The 23,448-nt window shown below is 33.1% G+C and overlaps 1 protein-coding gene across 2 annotated transcripts in view; it reads right to left on the bottom strand.

Moving 5' to 3' along the window:
* Rab6 (RAS oncogene family member Rab6) overlaps positions 1-22,863 on the bottom strand; it is a 34,243-nt gene extending 11,380 nt beyond the window's left edge. For both annotated transcript variants that reach the window (XM_068770485.1, XM_068770486.1), the window contains exons 1-3: positions 22,663-22,863; positions 22,274-22,332; positions 19,951-20,110 (exon numbers count right to left, since the gene is read on the bottom strand). In XM_068770485.1, the coding sequence (XP_068626586.1) occupies positions 19,951-20,110; positions 22,274-22,332; positions 22,663-22,732 (289 nt within the window). In that variant the 5' untranslated portion in view covers positions 22,733-22,863. The remainder of the gene's footprint in view (positions 1-19,950; positions 20,111-22,273; positions 22,333-22,662) is intronic.
* Positions 22,864-23,448: the final 585 nt, after the last annotated feature.

Genomic DNA, 23,448 nt, shown 5'->3' with positions numbered 1-23,448 from the left:
TGCACGACTACCACTGCATGTGCGAAAGTGGCTAAATATTGGTCCTTTTCTTACTTAGGATGGACTTCCGCGAGGTATCGCCTGATTCCATTAAATATTGCCTTTCTTGTCTTAATTCTCATTTTAAAACAGATGTATCTAGTCAAAACCTAACACTACATAACATCGAAAAATTACACAAATACAAAAACGTTCACTGCTATTCAAAATTAATACAACAAACATAAATTAAATTGCTCACTGTGTATTACATAAGATTGAATTTTTAATATGCATTGAAATTTAATGTTAGAATATTTTGTGATTACACGACCCGTGTACTTTATAGCATCACGATGTAGGCATTAGAGGCTTACGATGAAATCAACCTGCGTAATACAATTGTGGCTGCTGCGGTGTAACCGATACGACGGGGATTATATCCCGAGACTGAACAACAACTTTATGGAGCTCCTAAACAAAACAGAATATAATAAACCCACGAGAATAAAAGACAACTTATGCGAAATTAAAAGTGAAACAATGGACATATCTGTGACGATATTAACCCTTAATAGCCTGATTTACGAAAGTGTTTTTTTTCATATTACTGTGTTTGCTTGAGGGTCTAGATGAAGGGAAAAATAGATATTTTTTTTAATTTCGTTGGAAAGAATATTATACAACAGTAAAATTCGTACAGCCAACCTATAAAAAAAAACTAATAGTAATGTGAACATTCGGTTTAAAAGATTGGTATCAAAATTGAAACTCTAGGTTATTAAGGGTTAAGTTCAATATCATTAAATCTCATTCATTCACAACAGAGAAGATTGGTAAAGTTCAGAAATAATTTATTTTTGAAAATAAATACCATACCATCTGGAGAACAAGGTTATATAGAATTTCTACATAATAAAACTATCTCAAAGGAGTCAGCAATATGATTTCTTGCAGAACACTTTGGTACAGGTAGAAAGCTAGATCTGCTACGGAACCCACGATGTTCCGCATCAACACGAGACCACAAGATGTTGCCCTCTAGTTCTTTTGACTGGACTATCGAAGCCTACGCCCTTTTTTATGGCCTTCCACGCGCTGGGGTTATCTCTGCACTATTCTACGAAAACCAAAACATAAATTTAGAAAGAGGCCTAGTGTAACACTGAGTTTTTTTTACTAACGGATAATATCTTCTATTTTCGTAGCACGTGTGAAACTAATCACGGAATAGTCGTCTAGTTCAATGAACCCAATTACGCGTCACATACTGCTTAATTAATTATTCACCCATAAAGATAATTAACGGACACAATATGCGCTTACTCAGAGCACTGCTGGTTTTTAAGTTAGGAGATGCTGGTTATTCTAAAAATATATTACTACTTGCATTTTAGACTTTTTTTAGTGTCAATTTCTCAAAATAAAACACTGGAAACCTAGCAAAAAAATAGATGAGGATTGCATTTTTAGTTACATAATACACATTTAGGTTGTTCCCGTATATACATACTTACATAATTATTACATTTAACAAAGTAGCTACATGTAAACACACCTTTATATATCTAAATCGATGTTGACATCCATCGATCTCTTCCATCTTTATGACACAAAATAAATAATATAAGTCGTAAGAGCGCTATCTGGTAAATTAAATATACACAAAAACATTTTTTTTTTTTGTTATCCGTACGCAGTCACGTTCTTATTCAAACATTTAAGATTATATTTCGACTTTTGACTACCAGAAACAGAGAAATAATGCATGTGTCTGAATTAACTTTCTATTATAACAACAAAAATACTCTTGTATGGTTACGTAAAAAAAGTAATACGATTATGACTCGAACACTACACGGCCAGACAAAATCCCCGATCGTTACACTGTCGGTTCGCTGATGTCCGCTCCACTGACACACTTTAACGCATTAAAACAGACCAAAAAACCGGAATAAATAATTCGTAGACACCGCCTCAGTGTATATACGCCGTTATATTAGCCAGCTTAAATACTTCGTAAATTAAAGTAAGACTCCAAGTCTAGACGTCCATTGACTTTAATGGCAACATAAAAAAAACTTTATTTACTTGCTTTTATTTCGCCGTTCTTTATGGGATTCTTTTTTCAAAAACGTTACGATAAGACGTTACGTATAGAACGTTTTTCTTTTATTATCAATAGTTTTTCACAATTCCGTATTTTAAAGGTTTTTTTTCTGTTCTGGTGCCTCTCCAAAACCCTGCACGACTTTCCTGAACACGACTGCGGAGGTCTTACGCGGTCGTGGCCTTCTTAACAAACATCTGTTTACTTTAGATGTTATACAGTTCTTTGTGCAAGGCATGAGTACAGAGGTACCATCCTATAGGACCACCTAACTCGGTTTACCGAGGCTCGCTCGATACGCTAACCAGTCGCAAGAGCAACTGAGAGACGACATCGATTTAGTCTGCCATTCGAAACAAATTAAGCATTTAATTTCGAAGGCACCTGGGAGTGTCCAAAGTTGATTCGACCAGCATATAATTTTCAGAAAAATTTCAAAAGATAAAATAACTGTCACTGCGGAAAGAGTTAGCGCAGAACGTAGGGGAAAAAATTCCAAAGCGCTTCGATGTATCACAAACATATCACACTAATAATTCATTCTTCAATTAAATCAAATAAATGATAGCATACCTCACTAGCAAGACGTTATATAGTCTAATGGTCTGACTTAGTGGACGCCGAAGTAAATACAACTAACATGGATTAACAACTCGAAGAAACAAATTCAACGCACTACGTACAACTGCGTTTAAAAATCATATATAAGTATTATCACATTACGCGTAACGAAACATTATTAGTTAAAATAAATAAGTTTCTCATCGATATCAACGACGGGACTCAGGTATTAAAGTATAATTTTGACAAAGTTATAATGACGCTTGTCAGATTGAAATCGATAATTATCCTTTCGCACTGTTCTACCCCATACCCTATGCATAGAAAATATTAAATATCCCTGTTAGTGTTTATTCCGGTGAAAAAATTATGTTATAGACAAAAAGAATGTTAGACTAAGCGCCTTCAACGCTGTCTGCTCCAATTCCGGAAACCTCTGATCTCATATTTTAATACGCGAGCAGGCGACACTCCTTAAGGGTTGAATAAAGCCTTAACAATCATTGTTTTATTTCTAGTTCATTAAATAAAACATCACACATCGGCTCGCAATGTTGTATCTCTTTACTTAAGATTCTTGCTTAGTGTTCGCAGGCGACGTCCTTAAAGGTATGAAGCCTCAATAATGGTTCTATTTTAAATTATTTCAAAAAAAAAATTTAAAGGCAAAATGAGTGGCCTCTATACATAGTTGGTCGGTCTATTAATCCGCCGAGTTATATGTAGGAGGGCTAGTGTTTACACACTTACCTGTTCGTTAAAAATGACAGGACATATTGTATAGTAAGATCCAACGAAAGTTCATTCGTTCGTTATTTAAGCTTTGTGCAGTTATGTAATGAAATTTACATATAAATTGCCGGCTAATGACTCACATGTGACGTAATTGTGAATGGTCGATACATACGTGGCCATAAATAGAATTCAAACAACCTGTTCGGTGACTTACCGTCATTATTTGGTTTGTAAAATATTGTTATGTACAAATAATACGATATAGATAATTATTGTTAAAACAAATTAAAACAGATGGCAGCTGGGGCCTAAAGTTATTGAGGCACCTACAAGGTGGATAGAAGACATTGTTTAGTTGGTAAGAAAACACAATGCAAGACACTTTTAACCGATCCCATTGCAAAACTATAGAGTAGGCCTATGTTCAGTGATGGACATTTTACAACTAAGATTACGATAATCATGAAGATAAAAATGTTTCTTGGAAGTTTAAGCGTTCAACATACTACGTATATACTAAAACTTTGTTAGTATTGACTAACGTATATATATAATGATTACAATAACATTGTAATTAAACATTTGATAATTTAGTTATTACATATGTACGAAACCGAACATAATTTTACAATCTATTCATCTCTGTATAAAGTCATATGTACCTAATATCTAGTATCTTTAGTATATAATGTTTTTTAGTATCTGTGTCCTACATGCAGGATGAACAACACCAGATGAGTAAAACACCCAACAGAGCCTAGGTACAAAGGAAGAAGAGGACAGCCAAGTATAACGTGAAACGAAACCCTTAGTCAGAGACGGGGACACTGGTGCGTGATGGATGGAGGGGTTTAGAAGAGATCTACGCCAAATGACGACTACTCCTTAGTACTAAGTAGTTGAAATAAAGGGTATATCTATCTTATTTATGGTACATTAATATTGGCAAGATATAAAATATTGCAATAGGGACACCGGCCATGAAAACTCTGGTGATACTATATAATCGATAAATTGTCCGGTTTTATGTACACAAGGCGATGCGAAATGCCCAATGTCCGTTTCCAACACATATACATTTATTTGTATTAACGTCTCTGTGTACGACTTTGTGAAATTGGCATGCCTAGTGGTGATGTTATGCAAAATAATTTTATCTACACTTAAATAACTTGACTTTATGAATAGCCTTTACAATATTATAGAAACAACAGAAAACACAGGTGGTAAGTGGGAATAATATAAAATTAAATAATAATGTTTGTAGAATGATTATCACAGTAAAATCACAAGTAAATTATTTTAAGGTTCTTTTGTTTAACGGTGTCATAAATGTATGACATTAAGGTCACAGATTAACATAATCAATTGAAGTCTCGTCATAGGTCGTCTGAATATATCCCATTGCGTGCTTGAATCTGCTGCCAAATGTTAAATAGGCCATACTATATTTGCAGCGCTTTTTCAACTGTGCTTTTGTATGCAAGTGAGACATGATTGTAGTGGTCGCCAACTACTTTAAAGAATTATAAGGATGCGTTAACATGTGGTTTTTTTGACAATTTTAATTAAAATTCATTGTGAGTTTCTTTTGTTTATTTCATCATCATATCAGCTGATAGACGCCCAAAGTAAGGCATAAGCCTCCTCCAACGATAGCCACGACATCTTAATGGAGAGCTTTCTATCTACACTGCCCTGGTTCCTTACATTAGATTTTTTATCCATATTATGGATATTACAGGTAAAAGGTAAAATTGGTCTAAAACACTCGCAAGTTTTAGCCTAAACTATATAGTACACAGAAAACGCTTCCACGCTGTGTAGATGACAAATATATATAGATATTTTGTCACTATGTTTTTGCATCCTTTGCTCATTTTCATTTACAAAAGGGATACCCCTCCCCCCCCTTTTGGGAAACGAGCATAGGATGATAATAGGTAACATTTACGAACCGAAAAAAAAGATATATTACAAAAAATCCTGTTCACATCGCGTTATTTTCTCCTACTATTTAATTCAAATATGGCCACTTTAGTAAGCAACTTAAATATCGTTTTACTCTAGTAAACCCACTTTCTTAATTTATACTTTTTTAACGTAATTTTGTGGCTTAAAAATGCGGACAAAATTGTTATCAATCTCACGGAGTGACTTATTAAGATAGTTTATAGAAAAATATCGAAATGAATAAAACTATGTTAGTTTAATAAAATCTGGTAACTCTCTAATTTAGTAATATTAAAGCAAAAACAAATGAAAGAAACCAGACATTTTCTGTTAAGCAATGCAACACTTGCAACTAACTGATCCGATACAATTGGAAGTGGGTATGAAAAGATTCGATTACAGCACTGTTCGCAGGTGGCGGCTGAAATGCTGAAAGCGCTGCGACCTCGCCGCGCAAGCAGGCCACAAACATTAGGTCTGTTACACACCAAGAGCAGACTTCTTTTGGCCTTGTACAACAATCATCGTATCTTATAACATTCGATAGTTTTTAATTGATCAACATATGCGGAACTTTGACTCTAATGTTTATAGTATAATGCAGAAGTCGGCAACATTTTAAACGTAGAGTGAAATACTAAATTAAAAAAAATCATGGCAGGCGCCAACAATTTTTTGACCTAACAAACGTATAAAAATGATATTCATATTTATAAAACATGTTCATACATTTATTTAATAATTTATAAATTTAATTACAGAACAGAGGTTATTAGTAACCCTTACATAAATACAAAATAATGTTTGTAAGTATATTAAAGAAGGTGGCAAGAGCAATTACATATTTTTATTTAAATTAATTTAATAGGATATTTGGGTTGCCATATCATTTGCATTTTATTCATAATCGATCATATACGACGTTTTGAAATTCTTGTCTAAATTAACAATAGTTTAAGGGCGCACTAAAATTTATTGAAGGGAGCCGTGTTGCCGACCACTGCTATAATGTATATATACCTCAAACATAGTTAAATTTCAATAAAAAGGAGCAACCGTTATGTATGATTAAAAGATTCTAGCAGAACTCTTTTCAGCACACACTAGCATTTACCGACCCGATGGTAGCTTGCTAACGGACTGACTGCACTAACCTTTTTAGTTGTATAAATAATTGATTCGATACGAACTTCGATTTAAAAGTGCGTGTAAATATCTACTTGAATAAATTTGTTTTGAATTTCAAGAAAACTGTATTTTCCAATCTACCCATAGTTTAGTGCAGCGTTTCTTAATCTGTTTGATAAGTGGTACCCTTTTTAACAGTCACTTTTATTGTGGAAACCCTGGTTTGTTTCAATACTTTGCTTTTGATGTAACATTCTATAAGTTAAAATAATTTCAAGAAATATTTATATTCTTCAAAGAGGATTTTAAATTAAATCCAATTAAAAATTAGATTTTTAATTGGATCAGTTTCATTACTTTTTATTAAATTATTTGTATATTAGGCTTAATTGACGAATGTTTATATTGACAGGTTCGGCATCACATCAAGTGACTATGTCATAGTCACTTGATGTGAATTATTGATCATTAAACTTCGAATGAAGTTCCATGCGAAGTTTTTTTTTTTTTAATTAAAGAATTGTACATGTGCGAAACGCGAGAAAGGCGCCTTCAATTAGATTAAGGATCCTTTTTTATTAACAACACCACGCCTTTTTAAGCTGTATCATGTGAAAATTATATTATAAATAATTTAGAAAACTTTATATTCATTATAAAGAAACAGGAATAACAATACAACACATCTAAATTAAATAAATCCTTGAAAGAATTACAGATAGTTTTATGCCTCGAGTAACTGAAGTATAGTTTGGGTAACGTTATAAATTGAGAATTTAAATAAATAATAACTCTCCTATCTCAAATTCAAGTAATTTTCTACACATTGTACATACCACGACAAGTTCGAGGCGGGGCGTATACAGAAGGCACGATAATGGTCCTCGCAACCGCTGATGGCAACAACACAAAGGCTGCGACATATAGAACCTGAAAAAACCTTTTCGCACCCTTTTTAAAGATATCCTATACTGAATATTTCAAATCAAAAACTTCTATGTTTACACGAATACAAAAAAGTGATGAAAAAGTTTTGTTAACCAAGAATTGGTATTTAGCTATGGTTTACGGTAGTTAAAAATCTATAATTATTTCGAAAGTTTTTGTTTCACATGTAATTTTAATTTTACTGAACAAATTTCAAAGAAAATTTTTGTACCTTAAAGTCAAAAGATTTTTCAGGATAATTTCTTAGTGATGTTACTTTTAATGTAATTTTCGTAACGAAAATCTTTAGTGCGGTAAGATATTTATTGCGATTATTAGTTTAGTGATTAGAATAAACTTTAAGTACAATGCCATTTCAAACAATATTTTCATATTCAAATGACATCGTAACAACTTAAGAAAACTCACAGCTAATAGTTCCAAAGAACAATATGAAAATAATAAAATCAGTGAAGTCTAGTCAAAAAATTCGCCTCGTATAAAATAAGTCAGTAGCAATCCTTAAAGCCTGCCGTGCGTTGCGCTATTCGCGCATTGTTGAAATCAAACACCTAATATTTCTCTTTAACATGTTACATACCACTGCATTTTTTGAAGATTTTTCATTCAGGCCTCGTTGGACGTATACAACCCACACTTTAAAATTAAAAAAGTCGTTTAAAACGTATGCTTTACACTTAATACTGCAAAGCTATAATTAACGGGAAAAATATATAAATTTTAACATGCATTACGTACGCGCATACGTGATGTGAAGTAATCTTCATTGGTTCCGTACAATTCATTTTTTAAAAATCTTTTGTTTTTAAAGAGAACTGCAAATGGCCTGAACGGAAAGTGCAGCGGTTGTCGTATACCCCACGTGGCATGTAATGTGTTAATTAAGACATACTGGCCAATGGCTGAAGATGCCCCATGGAGGGGTGAAACACGTGTTGAGTAATTTGGCGGTGGCGGTTGTGTGATTCGCATTGTTTGCCGCATACGCATTTATCAGCGGGCTGGCGAGCGGTGCATTTTATTGCACGACTACCACTGTATGTGCGGAAGTGGCTAAATATTGGTCTTTTTCACACTGGCCAATATCTAAGATCCTTAAACAATGTATATTATTATTTATTATATTAGTTAGTAATAACTTCTGAATTTTCATATTAGCACAGTTATAACTTTTACAAACAATGTACATACATACAATGTGTTGATGTGTTTTAATGCAAGTGTAATGCAAGCGTTATTATTTTATTGTATATACAAGTTATGTGAATCGTGCAAAAGTTTTAACATAATTTTCAATCACCCTGTATAGAATATCTTTCTGAACACGTGACATTAATTTATTTGTTCTATTTGAATCGACAAGCAAATGACTTCTAACTTTGCAGTTTGCAGAGACAGATAAATGACTAATTTTAATACGACTTTCGGAAACCATTTTTTACTACGTTTCCATTAGATATATATTATTTCTGAAAACATTGATTTTGGATAGTTAGTATTTTAGATAAATTGACAGCAAATGAGCAATACATTCAACCTTTGATGCTTTTACTCTTATAATCTACTAGCTGATCCCGTAAACGTTGTAAAAAAAATAAAGTTTTTAATTAACAAATGTAAGATAAGGGTTGATCGTAGAAGGGTGAAAATTTAGGTTTGATTGTATTTTTGTATGCTGTAACATAATAAAATAAAAACCAAAAAAATTGTCTAAAAAATTAAAAATAAAATTTAGGGGTGGACCACCCTTATCACTTAGGGGTATGGAAAATAGATAGTAGCCGATTCTCAGACATACTGAATACGCATGTAAAATTTGGTAAAAATCGCTCAAGCCGTTTCGGAAGAGTTCAAGTTCGAACACCGTGACACGAGAATTTTATATATTAGATTAACGTGAATACAGATGTGACAATGTTGATATTGAAGAATACCCTAGAAGTACGCATCATGAATACATTTTACAATGTAACGTATTCCGTTTAACTGTTACTTTCATTGTGGCGTTACGCAAAGCAAATTTTCGACAGGCGCTTACGTCATCGCTTAAAATTCACTCTCAATTTACATTAGATTAAATGTTTTAACTGGCTAGAGCGAGTATAATAAAAACTTATTATTCACCCGCCAATGTGACTTGTAGAATGTCTTAGTCTAAGTAATGTAGTGAAACATTCGTGATAGCAAAGCAGTGGTAACTCAACGGAAGAGGACAGAGACTTCAATTAAAATTTTAATTTAAAACCATTAACACTGGTTGAAAATTGACGGGAGCAAATCTTTGTATACTTTTTCTTTATTAGAAGCTAAGAAGCGAAACTTTATTTTCCTTCATCATCGATTAATTGCTTTTAATTAGGATTTACTTAACAAATTTTAGGAATCGAACCCGTTACTATAAAAAATGTAATGAACTAGATAGACGAACATTTGAGCAGTGGTATCCGAGCGGTAGAGGTCTGAGACTTGCGATCGTAGGTCGCGGATTCGATTCCCGTCATACAATGTTATATAATTCACATTGTGCAATAATTATATAGTATTACCACTGCTCATTAATAAATTTCAAAGGGTAGAAAGCAGCACGTTCTGCTTATATACCTCTGCTTATATACTTCTGCTTATATGCATAATACCACACTGCGATCGCCAACCCACCCGCCAAGCGTTGATGGGCGTTTATGGACTGAAACGGTGACGAAAACCTTCCTAGCCTTTTGAATTTTCTATAACTGTACAGTCTAAACAACACATGAAGGTTTTCTAACGATAAAAAACACCGTGCTTGCGTGTTATTGAAAAGCTGAGACCTGTTTATAAGATAAGAACGTGAGGACGGTCAGAACAGCACTATACAATAATTAGTTATACTTATAAAAATTTTAAAGTGATAAATATATAGCTCATATGCTATAAATTAATATATTATACATCGTATAAAAAAATTCATAGTAGCAGAAGTAATAAATAACCTAATGATAATATAGACAGAGAAAGATTTCAAAAATTCGAATTGTGAATATTAAAATTAATTATTTTGTTTATTATCTGTCAGTGCATCCTTTTACTACGTGAAATTATTGGCCGTCGCAAAAATAATGTAACATATTTCAGAGTGATCACTTTATACAGTGTGGTTGGAGAAAGGTAATTAAAACTGTAAAGCTTTTTGGTGACGAACTTTACATTGTCATCTCTATAGCTATTACACATGTAACTAAGAACCCTGTATAAGAGATAAAATTTTAGCTATTGCATACAGTTATTTAAAAACTCGTTCCAACTTAAACAAAATTCTTCCCATCCTTGTTGTTTTTTCCGTAATTTTTCTCTAAAGATATAATTTTATGCAAATTATGACATCAGTCAAGTTACTTGTAGTCTGTAAACATAGACTCCATCAGACAACGGCTTAACCGTGAATTAAGTCTGCAACGGATCCTAAGAATTTAAGTTTTCCAAAAACCAATTATCGTTTCAGATCACAGATACACCCCACCGCAAAGTATAGGCCTCCCCCAAAGATATCTATGTAATCGCCACGTTTGGCAGGCGAGTTAGCGATGGCAGTATGGTGTCATAGTACACAGAGGACGCTGCTGCCCATCCCCTGGAAACTTATTTGTGAGCAATGGCATAATATAATGGCTATATAATTGACACACTAAGTGTGTATTACATATGATTGTATTCCGGTAATCGAATTCGCGAACCACAATGTAAGTCTTAGTCCCCCTACCGCAGGGCTACCACTGATCAAAACTAATAGTTTTGTACACAAGAGTTTCTTGATATTTTATATATCAAAATTGTAAGACGAGAAGAGCGTTCACAGGGTGGTGCGCGACATAGGCTTATTTCATAGATCACCCCGATATCCGATTTATCGCTGGTGGTATCAAGCGACCTTCCACGACCTTTGTCTTCCACATGGTTCATCACAAAAAAAAAGGTTGCACTTATGCCACATCAACAGCGAATTTAAACTCTGTGGTTGCACGATGTCCATCTGATAAACACAACGTCGTAAAATGAATTCGTCACGCGAACGAGCCCGAACCGGAATTACGTAACGGGAGCTTTATACGCAGCTCGAATAAAAACAACGGCCACAGACGATCAGTCGCGCTTGTTTATTAATTTTAACATTTCAATGCCTTCAGCAGTCTAATCTTTGCATTTAATTTCGCAATTAATGCACCGTTTCGCTTGTTCGAATCGATTTTTTGGCTTTCCATTTATTTGTCTTTGACATATTGCAAATCGAAATTTCAGCAGAATGAGAAGAAATAAATCCGTCTGTACAAGTATTAACTGTAAGCTATTAACTTAAGCAAAATTGCAAAAAAAAGAAACAATTTACCAAATTTTTAGATTCAATATTTGTAAAGGAAAAATGGCAATAAATTACGATGAAAATAGAAAAAAATGTCAAAGTAACCACCCCTGAACCTATCTATTAAACGTTTAAAGTCAGTTAAAAAAATGTTAAATTTAATTCTGTTTTATTAAATCATTACTAAAATCTTGAAGTGTATCCAATCTAATTTATAGTTTGAACAGTGTTAGCGATAGAGGACGAAGACTTGCGATCGTAGGTCACAATATATAATCTTATATATTTCACCCTTTGTGGATTAATTACAAAAGATTGCATCTGCTCATTAACAGCTGTCATTAGCAGCGTCCTCTGCGTAACATAACACCACCATCACCCAACCCACCTGCTAAGCGTGGCGATTATAATATATCCCTATATAGACATCTTTGGAGGTTGACGATGACGGCGTAACAAATGGAGAACTCATTTCGTTAGTAATAGATGATAATATTGAGATTCCATCTAAAATATATTTGGAAAATTGCCCTGAATTATTTTTTATTTATTTATTATTTCTATTGGACTATAACAGAGCAATACGAAAAGTGCAAATCGGACTGGTTTAAAGATTAAAAATTTCTACTTGTTATTCAATGTACGTAAAATTTAATATTCACAATTACAACTATTGAAAGCAAAATTTCATTATCAATTGTAATTAAAATAACGTACATAAAAATAAAATGCAATAAACGTATCGCATCCTACGCGGCCGGCATCGCGATGAGTCACGCTAACGCGAAATTAAAAAGAAGAACACAACGTGGCCGCCGTAGGCGCGACACGGACTGCGGAAATTACTTCACTTTTAGTCTGTTTAAACTTAAGTTCTGTCTAATTTGTTTCGTCAACTGCGACATTACATATACCAATCAAACATATTTTTTTCATCATAATTTCAACAGTAATATAGCGAGAAATAGGCCTACCCCATATACTTCCAAAAGGACCGCTCGGTTCACTATCTGCCGGTCCGTGGTCTAGACTCCAGAACCATAAGGTCCCAACGGCCAATTGTCCTGTTTTTTTAATACCTAATTTTTAATATTATTGGTAATTAGGTATAGGAATTCCAGCTTCACTAGGTTTGACCTTTAAAATTTTGAGTCTAGAATTCTATAATAAAGATCTTGAGAGAGTGCATAAGACCGGATTAAAAATTTGACTTTATAATATATGAAGTGCGTGTACTAACACTTTAGTTACAAATATTTATTGTTTACGATTCGATAGAATAAAATTTCAATCGGTACATTTTTGTATTCAAGTACGGAGCCGCTGTGTAGATAGATGAGAAAATCTTTGTTTTTTTTTTATTTTAACTAATTTTTTACATCATACTGTGACAGATCCAACCTGCTACCAAGTTGCTTGCAAATTTTAAAGAGCTGGTTGGTACAGGTTTGTTAATTCGCAGTGACGAGCTATGAACGCGACTAAAAAAGCCTCCCATCTCCATTTAGCATAACGTTCTCGATCATCTAATTACTAGTTAGTACTATTGTCGTATGAATTCATACAAGTTACGCTCACTTTCACTAATCATCTTAGAAGAAATTAATCTATTTTTCCGCTGACGCAACGAAAATGGCTACACGTTCCTGTGTTCCCACTACAAGGCATAGGTTTCCTAAGATATCTATGGAGCAGACATATCATAATCGTCAGGCTTGGTAGGCGTGTTAGCAATCGCAGTGTGGTATCATGGCATGCAGAGTACGCTGCTGTCCATCCTTTGTAAATTTGTTTGTAAGTAGTGGAAATCCTATATAATTGTAAGAAAAAGGACCAATATTTAGGCACTTCCGCACATGCAGTGGTAGTCGTGCAACAAAGTGCACCGCCCGCCAGCCCGCTGATAAATGCGCATGCGACAAACAATGCGTTAGTTACTTAATTCATTAGTAGTTGACTCTGTGTTTGGCACTAATCGGTGTAACATAACTCCTGAAGCACGTGTTAAGTGATTTAACGGTGGTAGTTGTGTAATTCGCATTTATCAGCGGGCTAGCGGGCGGTGCACTTTGTTGCACGACTACCACTGCATGTGCGGAAGTGGCTAAGTATTGGCCCTTTTCTTACTTAGGATGGATTCCGCAAAATAACGCCTGATTCCATTAAATATCCTATATAATTGCACAAAGTGTGAATGATATAAGATTGTATTCCCAGAATCGAACCCGTGATCTACGATTCTTCTCAATTCTCTGCCGTTAGGCTGCCAGCCGTCAAGTTATCATTGCTGATATAACAATTCGAGGTAAAATACTTTAAAGACGAAGTTACAGATACCCTAATTGGTACGACGCAATAACATGCTTTTAATTGTAGTACTTTGGACATGTATTACGAAATCAGAAATGCAGTATTCTGTAGTTAATAACGCAAATTAAAATATAAGTCACCCGAAAAACTGGAACACTGTTTAGAGCTACAGCGTCGATGGTCAAGAAACACTCGCGATCTTAACTGTGTCGTCTTATTCTATCGGATTCAAAAGTCGGTCTACCTAGTGGAAAGTATTAACCTCGCCGCGTCTACCTGCTCGTGGTCGCCACTTCATACGAGAAATTTTTTGAAGTACGTCGCCCACTTTGATTCTTCTGCAGATCTCCTCATTTTTGATTCGAACTCGAAGCATAACTTTCTCTCTCATATATATATATATATACTAGCTGATCCCGCAAACGTTGTTTTGCAAAAAAAATATTTTTAATTTTCAATTTTAAAATAAGGGTTGATCGTAGAGGGGTGAAAATTTAGGGTTGTATGTATTTTTGTGTGTTGTATCATAAAAAAATAAAAACAAAAAATTTCGTCAAAAAAATAAAAAAAAAATTTTAAGGGTGAACAACCCTTATCACCCTATCAGACCTACTAAATACGCATATAAAATTTGGTAAAAATCGGTCAAGCCGTTTCAGAGGAGTTCAAGTTCGAACACCGTGACACGAGAATTTTATATATTAGATATTCTCTATTCTCTCTCATGGTGCTCTCTGGGTGATCTTGAGTAACTCGAAACTTATACAGAAATATTAAGTGTTCTATAGTTTATAGTTATAGCTTTCCTTTCATTTAATGATAAGCTTATCTAACAATTATGTTAGAAATTAACAAGGCAGAAAATTTTAAATGTTTAGTGTAGATATATCTTTTATAGATCGTATAAGTACGAAGGAATAAGTTGAAGAATTCTTTAGTTATTCACGTTATTACTAGAAATGATTAAACATGTGAAATTATATATATCAACGTAACAAAATAAATAATTTTGGTTTTACAATGTAGCAGATATATTGAAAGAGATTGGTTCTATTTTTAATTATATTCAACAAATTTAATAAATGTAGCAGAGTACGAGTTTTTCGCCATATTTATGTTATAAAAATATATTTAATAGAGTTTTTAATAAAGAACTTTGCCGTTCACTACTCCGGAGCGAGCTCCGTCCGAAACTTATTAAATATTTTTACGAGTCCGCGCAACATCGATTTTCTTTCCGACGTAACCGTCACTGGGGAACTCGAATACGTTTCGGACGTTGATCTCGTTTCAGAACAACGTATAACCGACTCTACAGCGCCGGAAACCCCTTGTGGATATTTGCCTGTAACTTAGCCTGACTTAAATGTATACAATTTAAGTTTATATTTCGACAACGTTTATTAACTGCACTAAGATATACATGTAATGATTAAAAAAGTCAAAGTATAGTGCATTTGTCAAAAAAACCCCAAAGCTTTTACACCAATTTCCAATTCCCATCTAAAATATGTTACCATAATAATAGAATATTATTTCTATTGAAATACAACATGCAAAAAACCACTGACAGTATTAGGTTTGCTTGAATTAATTTGAACATGAGGTAAACAGAGTTAACCCTTTGGGTCAGGCTGGTATTAAAAATGTCCCACCTTTTTGAAGCGTAATAACGCATGGTGGGACATTTCTCGACCCACCTGGAAATTGGAATAATTGCGCGCTCATACATTTTTTCTGAACTTTATAAAGTAATTGGCAACACCATTAGCAATTGTTAAAATTATACTCGATTGCGCTGGCAAGGTTTATCATCATATGACAGGTTCGTCAATTGTTGAAACCGAAAAATTTTAGTAGTTAATAGCAGAATTAATTTTATTTTTTATTTTTATATATCCTTATTAATAATAACACACCAATTTTGTTAAATTTTGAAGGAAATAAAATTTCTGTGCAACATGGGTATTTTTATTTTCTAAATCATCGTGCCTCAAATGGTTAAAACGCTTTTTCTTTATATATTATTATTACGTTATTATATATCAGAAAATGTAAAATTTGTATGTACCGTAGATGAATTGACTGCAAATGAACTTATATACATATATACATACATTTATCAGTTTAAAGCTTACATACCTATAACCAATCACCCGGTATATTTCAATTAATTAAGACCTATTTGTCTTGTGTTACAATTTATTACTATCCGCTAATGGTTAATAAGCATCCTCTTTTCGGGTCCGGGGTTCATATTTCAACCAATAGGTCTATTGTTGGGCATAGACCGGTTGGAAGCGGCCTGGATCCATCTTTCGAAGACCCTAACAAGATCCTCTATCATCTTTGTGCGCAGACGTAAATAGGCACAAGTGTTTTTTTATGTCATTAAATTGAATAAACAAACAAAACTCGAAGTTTTGCAAAATGCATTTAAAAATGTACTTTAAGATCATACAATTGTAGACCACTGCACAACAAAGTTGACCTAATATATTTTTGACTCTGTGTTTGGCACTAATCGGTGTAACATTACTCCTTAAGATGCCCCGTGGAGAGGTGAAACACGTGTTGAGTGATTTATTTTTTCATTTATCAGCGGGCTGGAGGGCGGTGCACTTTATTGCACGACTACCACTGCATGTGCGGAAGTGGCTATATATTGGTCCTTTTCTTACTTAGGATGGACTTCCACAAAATAACGCCTGATTCGATTAAATAATATATTTTTGTAAATAACTAACCTGAACTTTCTTAGGTTTGTAATTTTTATATAATAATCTTGGGTTAAATAGATGGATGGCAGGATAGGTCGTCGTGATCTTTGGAGGAGGTATATGCCTTACATTGGATATCTATCGGCGGACATGATAAAACGATTTTTTTAGTAGTAAAGTTCATTGATATACATGAGATTTGAAGCTGAGGATAGTTCTTATTTTAAACATGCAACTGTTTATCAAGCTACGAAATTTTCAAATTGCACACGTAATTTCATTGAAACGATAGTAACTAGGTTCAAGAATAGATGTGACGGCAGACGACTTAAAATTGCAAATCATTGATTCTAATTGAAACAGGTATAAATTTAAAAAAAAACTTTATCCCGGCGCAATGACCTACCATAATACATCATAATAATTGGTATACTAAAGAATAACCATAGACAAAATCCGGTTCACGTAAACATTAGCTATATGCGTGTACCACGCGAATGTCTTACCAGTGTTGAAGGTTGTAATATCGTCTGACCGCGAATGCAACTTGATATCACACGACGGTGTAATTTGTCATTTACATATAACGCTATAATCAAACAGTACAGTAAATTTGTTTATAAAATGTATTCTTTATTTATTATTCCAAATCAATTGCGTACTCTTCAAAATAATCCCCGCATTTGCCAACGCTTTCTCCTGTCCTCGAAACAATGGAAATAGTATTTTTCCAGTATAGCCTTTACGACCTTAGATTCGGTTTTTCTCTCCTAAATCGTGTCAAAATGGCGACCCCGCATTGACTGTTTGAGTTTGCTGAATATCCAAAAGTCGAAAACGATGCAGAACGATATGAGTCCTTTTTCTAACGCTATTTTTTTTAATTCAGCGATTTTAGCACCAATCGAGACGTCGCGTTTGACAAAAACACGTGTAACTCAGATATAATTAAACCTTTTGACAAATAAACGCCTGGCAAATATTATACTCTCCTACCAATCCAGAAAAAAATTTACTAGCCTTCCATATGCCTGGGAGTTTCAAATAACAATTTCACTTTACTTTTTGATTGCAGTACCATATCAGCTTCCTAAGCAACCATTCACACGTTTTACGTGATAATCTACATATGTACTGTTTAGTATAGACTACTCAGTATGACTTAGTTTTTTTTATCGGAATCTCGCTACTGCTCAAATGGCATTTGTAGATTCCGCGAGTTCGAGGAGGCAGGGAGAAGAAGGCGCCTGGCCTAAGACCGCTTTTGAGGTAGCGCTGAAGGGGTCCCGGAGGATTGGCCGCTACATACTATTATTTTACCGGATTCGTATTGATGGACCAGGAGAGCATATAACAGCAAAACGTACGTCATACTTGCTTAAATGCTATATACAATTTCAATTCTTTTTACACTATCGTATATACTTCAGTATATTTAACTAAGACAGGCCGTACATAAAAAACAAAAATATCGCAAATTGGGGAATGGCAGATATTTTTCGGGTTAAATTCTAAGTCAGTCAGAGATCCAATATTTTTTGTCTTGATTTACAAACAGATATATTAACAAAAAGAACTATTGAAGATATTCTTTATTTTTTGAACTACACTGCTGTCTAAGTGCAATTTAATTACTATACTTCTTCCAGAAGCTTTGGCCGCTACATTCTCCTGTATTACCGCATTGAGGTTCGAAGATAGGTTGATTGATTGCACAGGAAGAAGTTCAGTCTCAGTTATATAAACCGGTATAAGAACCAATAACAAAGTAAGAGCTTATTACAAAATATATAATCTCCGGTGAGTTAGTACTTGGTTTCAGACACGTCTTGAATGAAAACAGTCCTCCTTTTAAACTTATAAGTAAATAAGTATATTGTATATTATTTTGTATTATTATAAGCATAATTTTGTATCTTAAAGCATGTTAGAAGTGATTTATAAATATCTATGTAACGCTAAAACAAAAACATGTCCGTATGAGAGTTTATGGGGTCAACAAAATGTCGAACTCACATTTAGCCGTTCCAATAAACGTGTGTAAACCCTGGGTCAGGCCTGAACTAGACTAATAGCGCCATTACTACATGTACCGCGTCTCTTTGCACTGTTTACATCAACCGTAATTACGACAATGGCGGACACGACAATTTAAGAAGAAATCTAGTCCATTAATTAAAAAAAAACATTATCACAAACCATAAAATGACTGGCTACACTTTTTAATGTATCACAAATTTATAAACAAATATTTGAAAATCGAACAAGTCTTTCCATTTAGAACATTAGAACTGGCAACATTCCAATAGTCAGATTTTTATTTTATCGACCTTATATGTGGCCAGTACATATATACATAAATATCTGCATTTATGTATTAAAACACAATATGATAATAGATTATTATAATTAATATAACAGAATTCAACACATATAAAATATACTATGTTGAATATTAACATATTGAGCAAGAATTTTGGGTCAGATTTCTTTATCAAACCAAATTGGTAACACAGGATGTGCGTAAAATGAAGTAGGCCAGTAGTAAAATTACTGAATTTTTTGCTTTTATTAGCTGTGAACAATGATCAGTGCAGTAATAATAAATAAAGTTGAAAATATTAACTCTTTGACATCCTCGGACTTGATCATCATCAGACATCGACCAGCTCCATAGACATTCAATAAGACCTATTGGAACTTAAACAATTTCGCCTGTTCACCTTGTCGGTCCATGGAGTTCACTCCAGAATGTTAAGGCTCCTGCGGCCTATCTACCTGCCCACTACCGCTCCAATCGACCGGGTTGTCGTTAACTTTAGTACGTCTACGAATCATCTCATACGTAATTCGTTCTCATAGTGAAATTCCGAGCATACTTTAAAGTTCCTTCAAGTTCGAGGATTTGGTGATGTCCACCTTTTCCATCCCTGAGCCACAAGGCCAGCTGCCACCTATTCTGCACGGTATATGACCTAAATATTGCCACTTCCTCTTACGAATACGACTATACCGGCTACTTTCGTTCGTATAAAGACTATTCACTGCATAGTTTAAATATGTAAGAATTTTTTCCTATGCCCTTATGATATGCCAGTGTGAAACTAATAAAAAAAGTGTCTGTTTTAAAAAAAAAAACCTACAGGTAATCGAATAACTAGAATACTTACTGGTAATGTCATAGACCACAACTGCTACAGTCGAATCTCGAATATAAGAAGGTATCAGTGAGCGGAAGCGCTCCTGACCCGCGGTGTCCCACAGCTGGAGCCTCACAGTGCGGTCTTCGAGGTACATCGTCTTCGAGAGGAAGTCGATACCAATCGTCGCCTACACATAGTAAAGAAAAATTAATACATGATTCATATAACTAATCAGAGTAATTTGTTATAGGTGTAAATGATTGAAAAGTCAATAGTTTTATAAATGGTACTATCTTTCAAAAAACAAAGATTTCACAAATATTATTAGAATCAAATTCAATATTTGAATGTGACAGACCAATAACTTCTAAGTACTTCTCTCCAATTATTTTTCTCAGTACAAAATTTTGCAGGGATGAATGGTATAAAATTATTAATTATAATATGTAGTGATCCAAATTTTGAAAACATTACTTCTCACTTTATTACCATTATATATATTTTTTAATGATGAATTTTTTCGAAAATGTGTCCTGCACATTAATTGAGCTGTATATTCAACTCTCTAAAGCTTTCACACCTTGTATAGCTAAATTGTATCGGCAAATTGCTAAATTTGGACTAACTACTTGCATGCTTTAAAACACCATATTAGTTTAATCTGTAATTCTTCTTAATAGTTTAATCTTTGGTGTAAACACATATTAAAATAAATAATAGTAAAAAAAAAACAAAGTTTAACTTTTTTAATGCCTATCATCACATGACTCCTGTTACATCTATCTGTTATAAGAGATGCAACAAAAATATAACTACATGTATGTATAAATTAATGTATGTTTTATATTATAATCCTTGTGGATGGTCACAAACTAAATTGAGATCATGAAAAAGTTAAAAGAAAATAAATATTATTATGAATTTAGGAGTAGGCATATGGACAATAACAATATTTGTTAATAATAAATCAGTACTTCTAAAATAAATAACTCTCTGTTGCAATCTAATGACAAAACTAAACTTGACACACACCTTATAAGAAGACATGCCATTTGAAAATGTTGTCAAAAGAGAACCTTACAATAGCAGCTATCTAAACTATTTGAATCATATAAAAATATTCTTCAAAGTTTAAAATGCTTTAAGCAATTTACTAGTCAGTGGGTGATATGTTTGTTTGTATAGTGTTTAAAAAATAGTGGAATAATTTGAATTGGGTTCTAAAATACTTAAGCTTATTTATGCTAAATATCTATTTGAATTCATCTCTTTACTTAGACATACATGAATAATGCAAGAGTACAAAGTGATAGGTATTTTTACATATATATCTAAAAAAGTAATAAAACAAAAAAAAAACTAAATGGTGAACACATAGTAACCATAATCCAAATGTTCACCTTTCATCATATCACCATGATTTGTAATAAAAAAGAGAAATATTAATAAAGAGTTAAAATACACTATTTAAATTTCAACAATGTCAAAATATTAATCATTGGAAATACATAACCTAAATAGGTGTATATTATTTACATTCCTATTACATATTACTCATTTTAATTTATTAATGTAATATTCTTTAAATGACCAAATTTACAGTTTAAAAAAGACAAAGCACCAGCAAAATTAAGAAATAACTGTACCCTGTATTGGGTGTTTTTATGAGAGAGAAAATTCTATGGAATTGATTTTTTAATAATTTCGTTTTTAAATAAAATGAATACATGTTTTAATTTTTATGTCTAAAAACCTCGTGTCCAGATGATCTTCAATAGAGGTAGATTGAAACTTTAAAATTTGTAAATGTTTTGACTGCTAAACAAGCTGAGTGTTAAATTTATAACTCTCTATTGAAAATATTTATAATTGCCTTTGATAATTGTTATTAGACCAACATCATAATACACTTTAAAAACCATGTAGCAATATATGTTAATAAAAATCAACATTGTACATGATATATTATCTGATAACTTGATATATTTTACAACTTTACAGAATGTGTAATACAAAAAATTTGTTAAATATTCATTAAAAATAATACTTTGTTATATAGCAAACTTTTTCTCACATTCAATCATATTGTTAGATTAGTTACATAAAAACAAAATATAAGAAATAGGATCTCATACAATTACACAGTAGTATGTGTAAGAGAAAAGATAATCTATATTTACTTATGAATATTTCTATTCCTATAGATGACATAAAAACTATGTATATTCATTTTATCATTAAAATTAAACAATATACAAGTTTGTAACTCTATAATATGCCAGTAAATGAAATAGTAATCTAAGCTGACATGTGTGCTTGCTTAATATTATAAAAAGACGATATAATTTACCTGGTAAGTGTTGTCGAAACTATCGTACATGAACCTTGTGATGAGCGAGGTCTTTCCCACTGAAAACAAAGTATTGTTTGAGTGCACTGAATGGCTCACAAGTGATTATCAATGGCCAATTGATAACGGGACCCAAGAAATTGCGTGAGAATTTCATATGGTTCTTACGATGCCACTCTGTAACCTACATCTTTTACTACATTTGTCGAAGAGTGAGATCATATTTTAATAGTGAAATTTTAAAACCACTTTGTACGTATAAATCTTGCTCGCGATTATACACTAAAGTTAATTTATTTCATATTTTCGTAAGCACGTAAATACGTGTCGCAAAATTAAACCTATGTATTAAAAATGTACGGCGGAAAAATTTTTCGTCGATCACTTACCGCTCTGCTCTCCAAGAAAAACGAGCTTGAATTTGCGCAATGGATTACCGAATTCACCTGATGCAGACATGGTGACAGTGCTTAATATTTGTTTTAGTACGCTAAACTATAATTTCACAGTAAATCTTATCACAGAAAACTACATGAACAATGACAGTTTGGGTCGGGCCACTCCTGCGGTACACACGAGCGCAGCGCCGCCACGTTACGGCAGACTGACGGTACAATGAGTAAGCCAACTCAGCAAAATTTTTAAATCGTGTTGTGTTATTTTAATTATACTTTTATTTATTAACTAATAAAAAGATTTAATTTGTCCTATTCATTCGTACTAACATAATAGTATTATCTGTAGCCAGGCTAATTTTTACACAATTCGTAACATATTTACTACACTGAAAAATGAACGCATCTTCACTTTGCAGTGAAAGAGGTACGTTCAGATTTAAGTAGTATACAAATTATTGATTATATCATTACAATTTTTGTCAAGAGTATATTTTTCCATTTGTTAATTTTATTAACCTACAAGTGTAATTTTAAGATTCGTTGATAATCTATTTGCCCTTTTCGCATTTATGTATTAAAAGACTTAAAATTCCAATATAAATGTAGGCTTGCGCCTTTTCCTTTTTAATGACAAAACGTTGAGTTAGTATTTTCACTAAATGTTTTGTTTTCTAAATTGTTCTTAGTTTTTCCTTAGCTAAGTTATTGGACAAAACTTTTAGAGGATGTACATAAAAGCAACGAATTTTCGAAAATCGTATAAAGAAAGGTTTCTTG

The sequence above is a fragment of the Battus philenor genome, unplaced genomic scaffold (genome assembly GCF_028537555.1).
Source record: "Battus philenor isolate CCGP_79_NKW_IND1 unplaced genomic scaffold, ilBatPhil1.0.hap1 SCAF_3, whole genome shotgun sequence".
Classification (NCBI taxonomy): domain Eukaryota; kingdom Metazoa; phylum Arthropoda; class Insecta; order Lepidoptera; family Papilionidae; genus Battus; species Battus philenor.
Note: the sequence above shows the minus strand (reverse complement) of the source record. Positions and strands in the feature narration are given on the sequence as shown.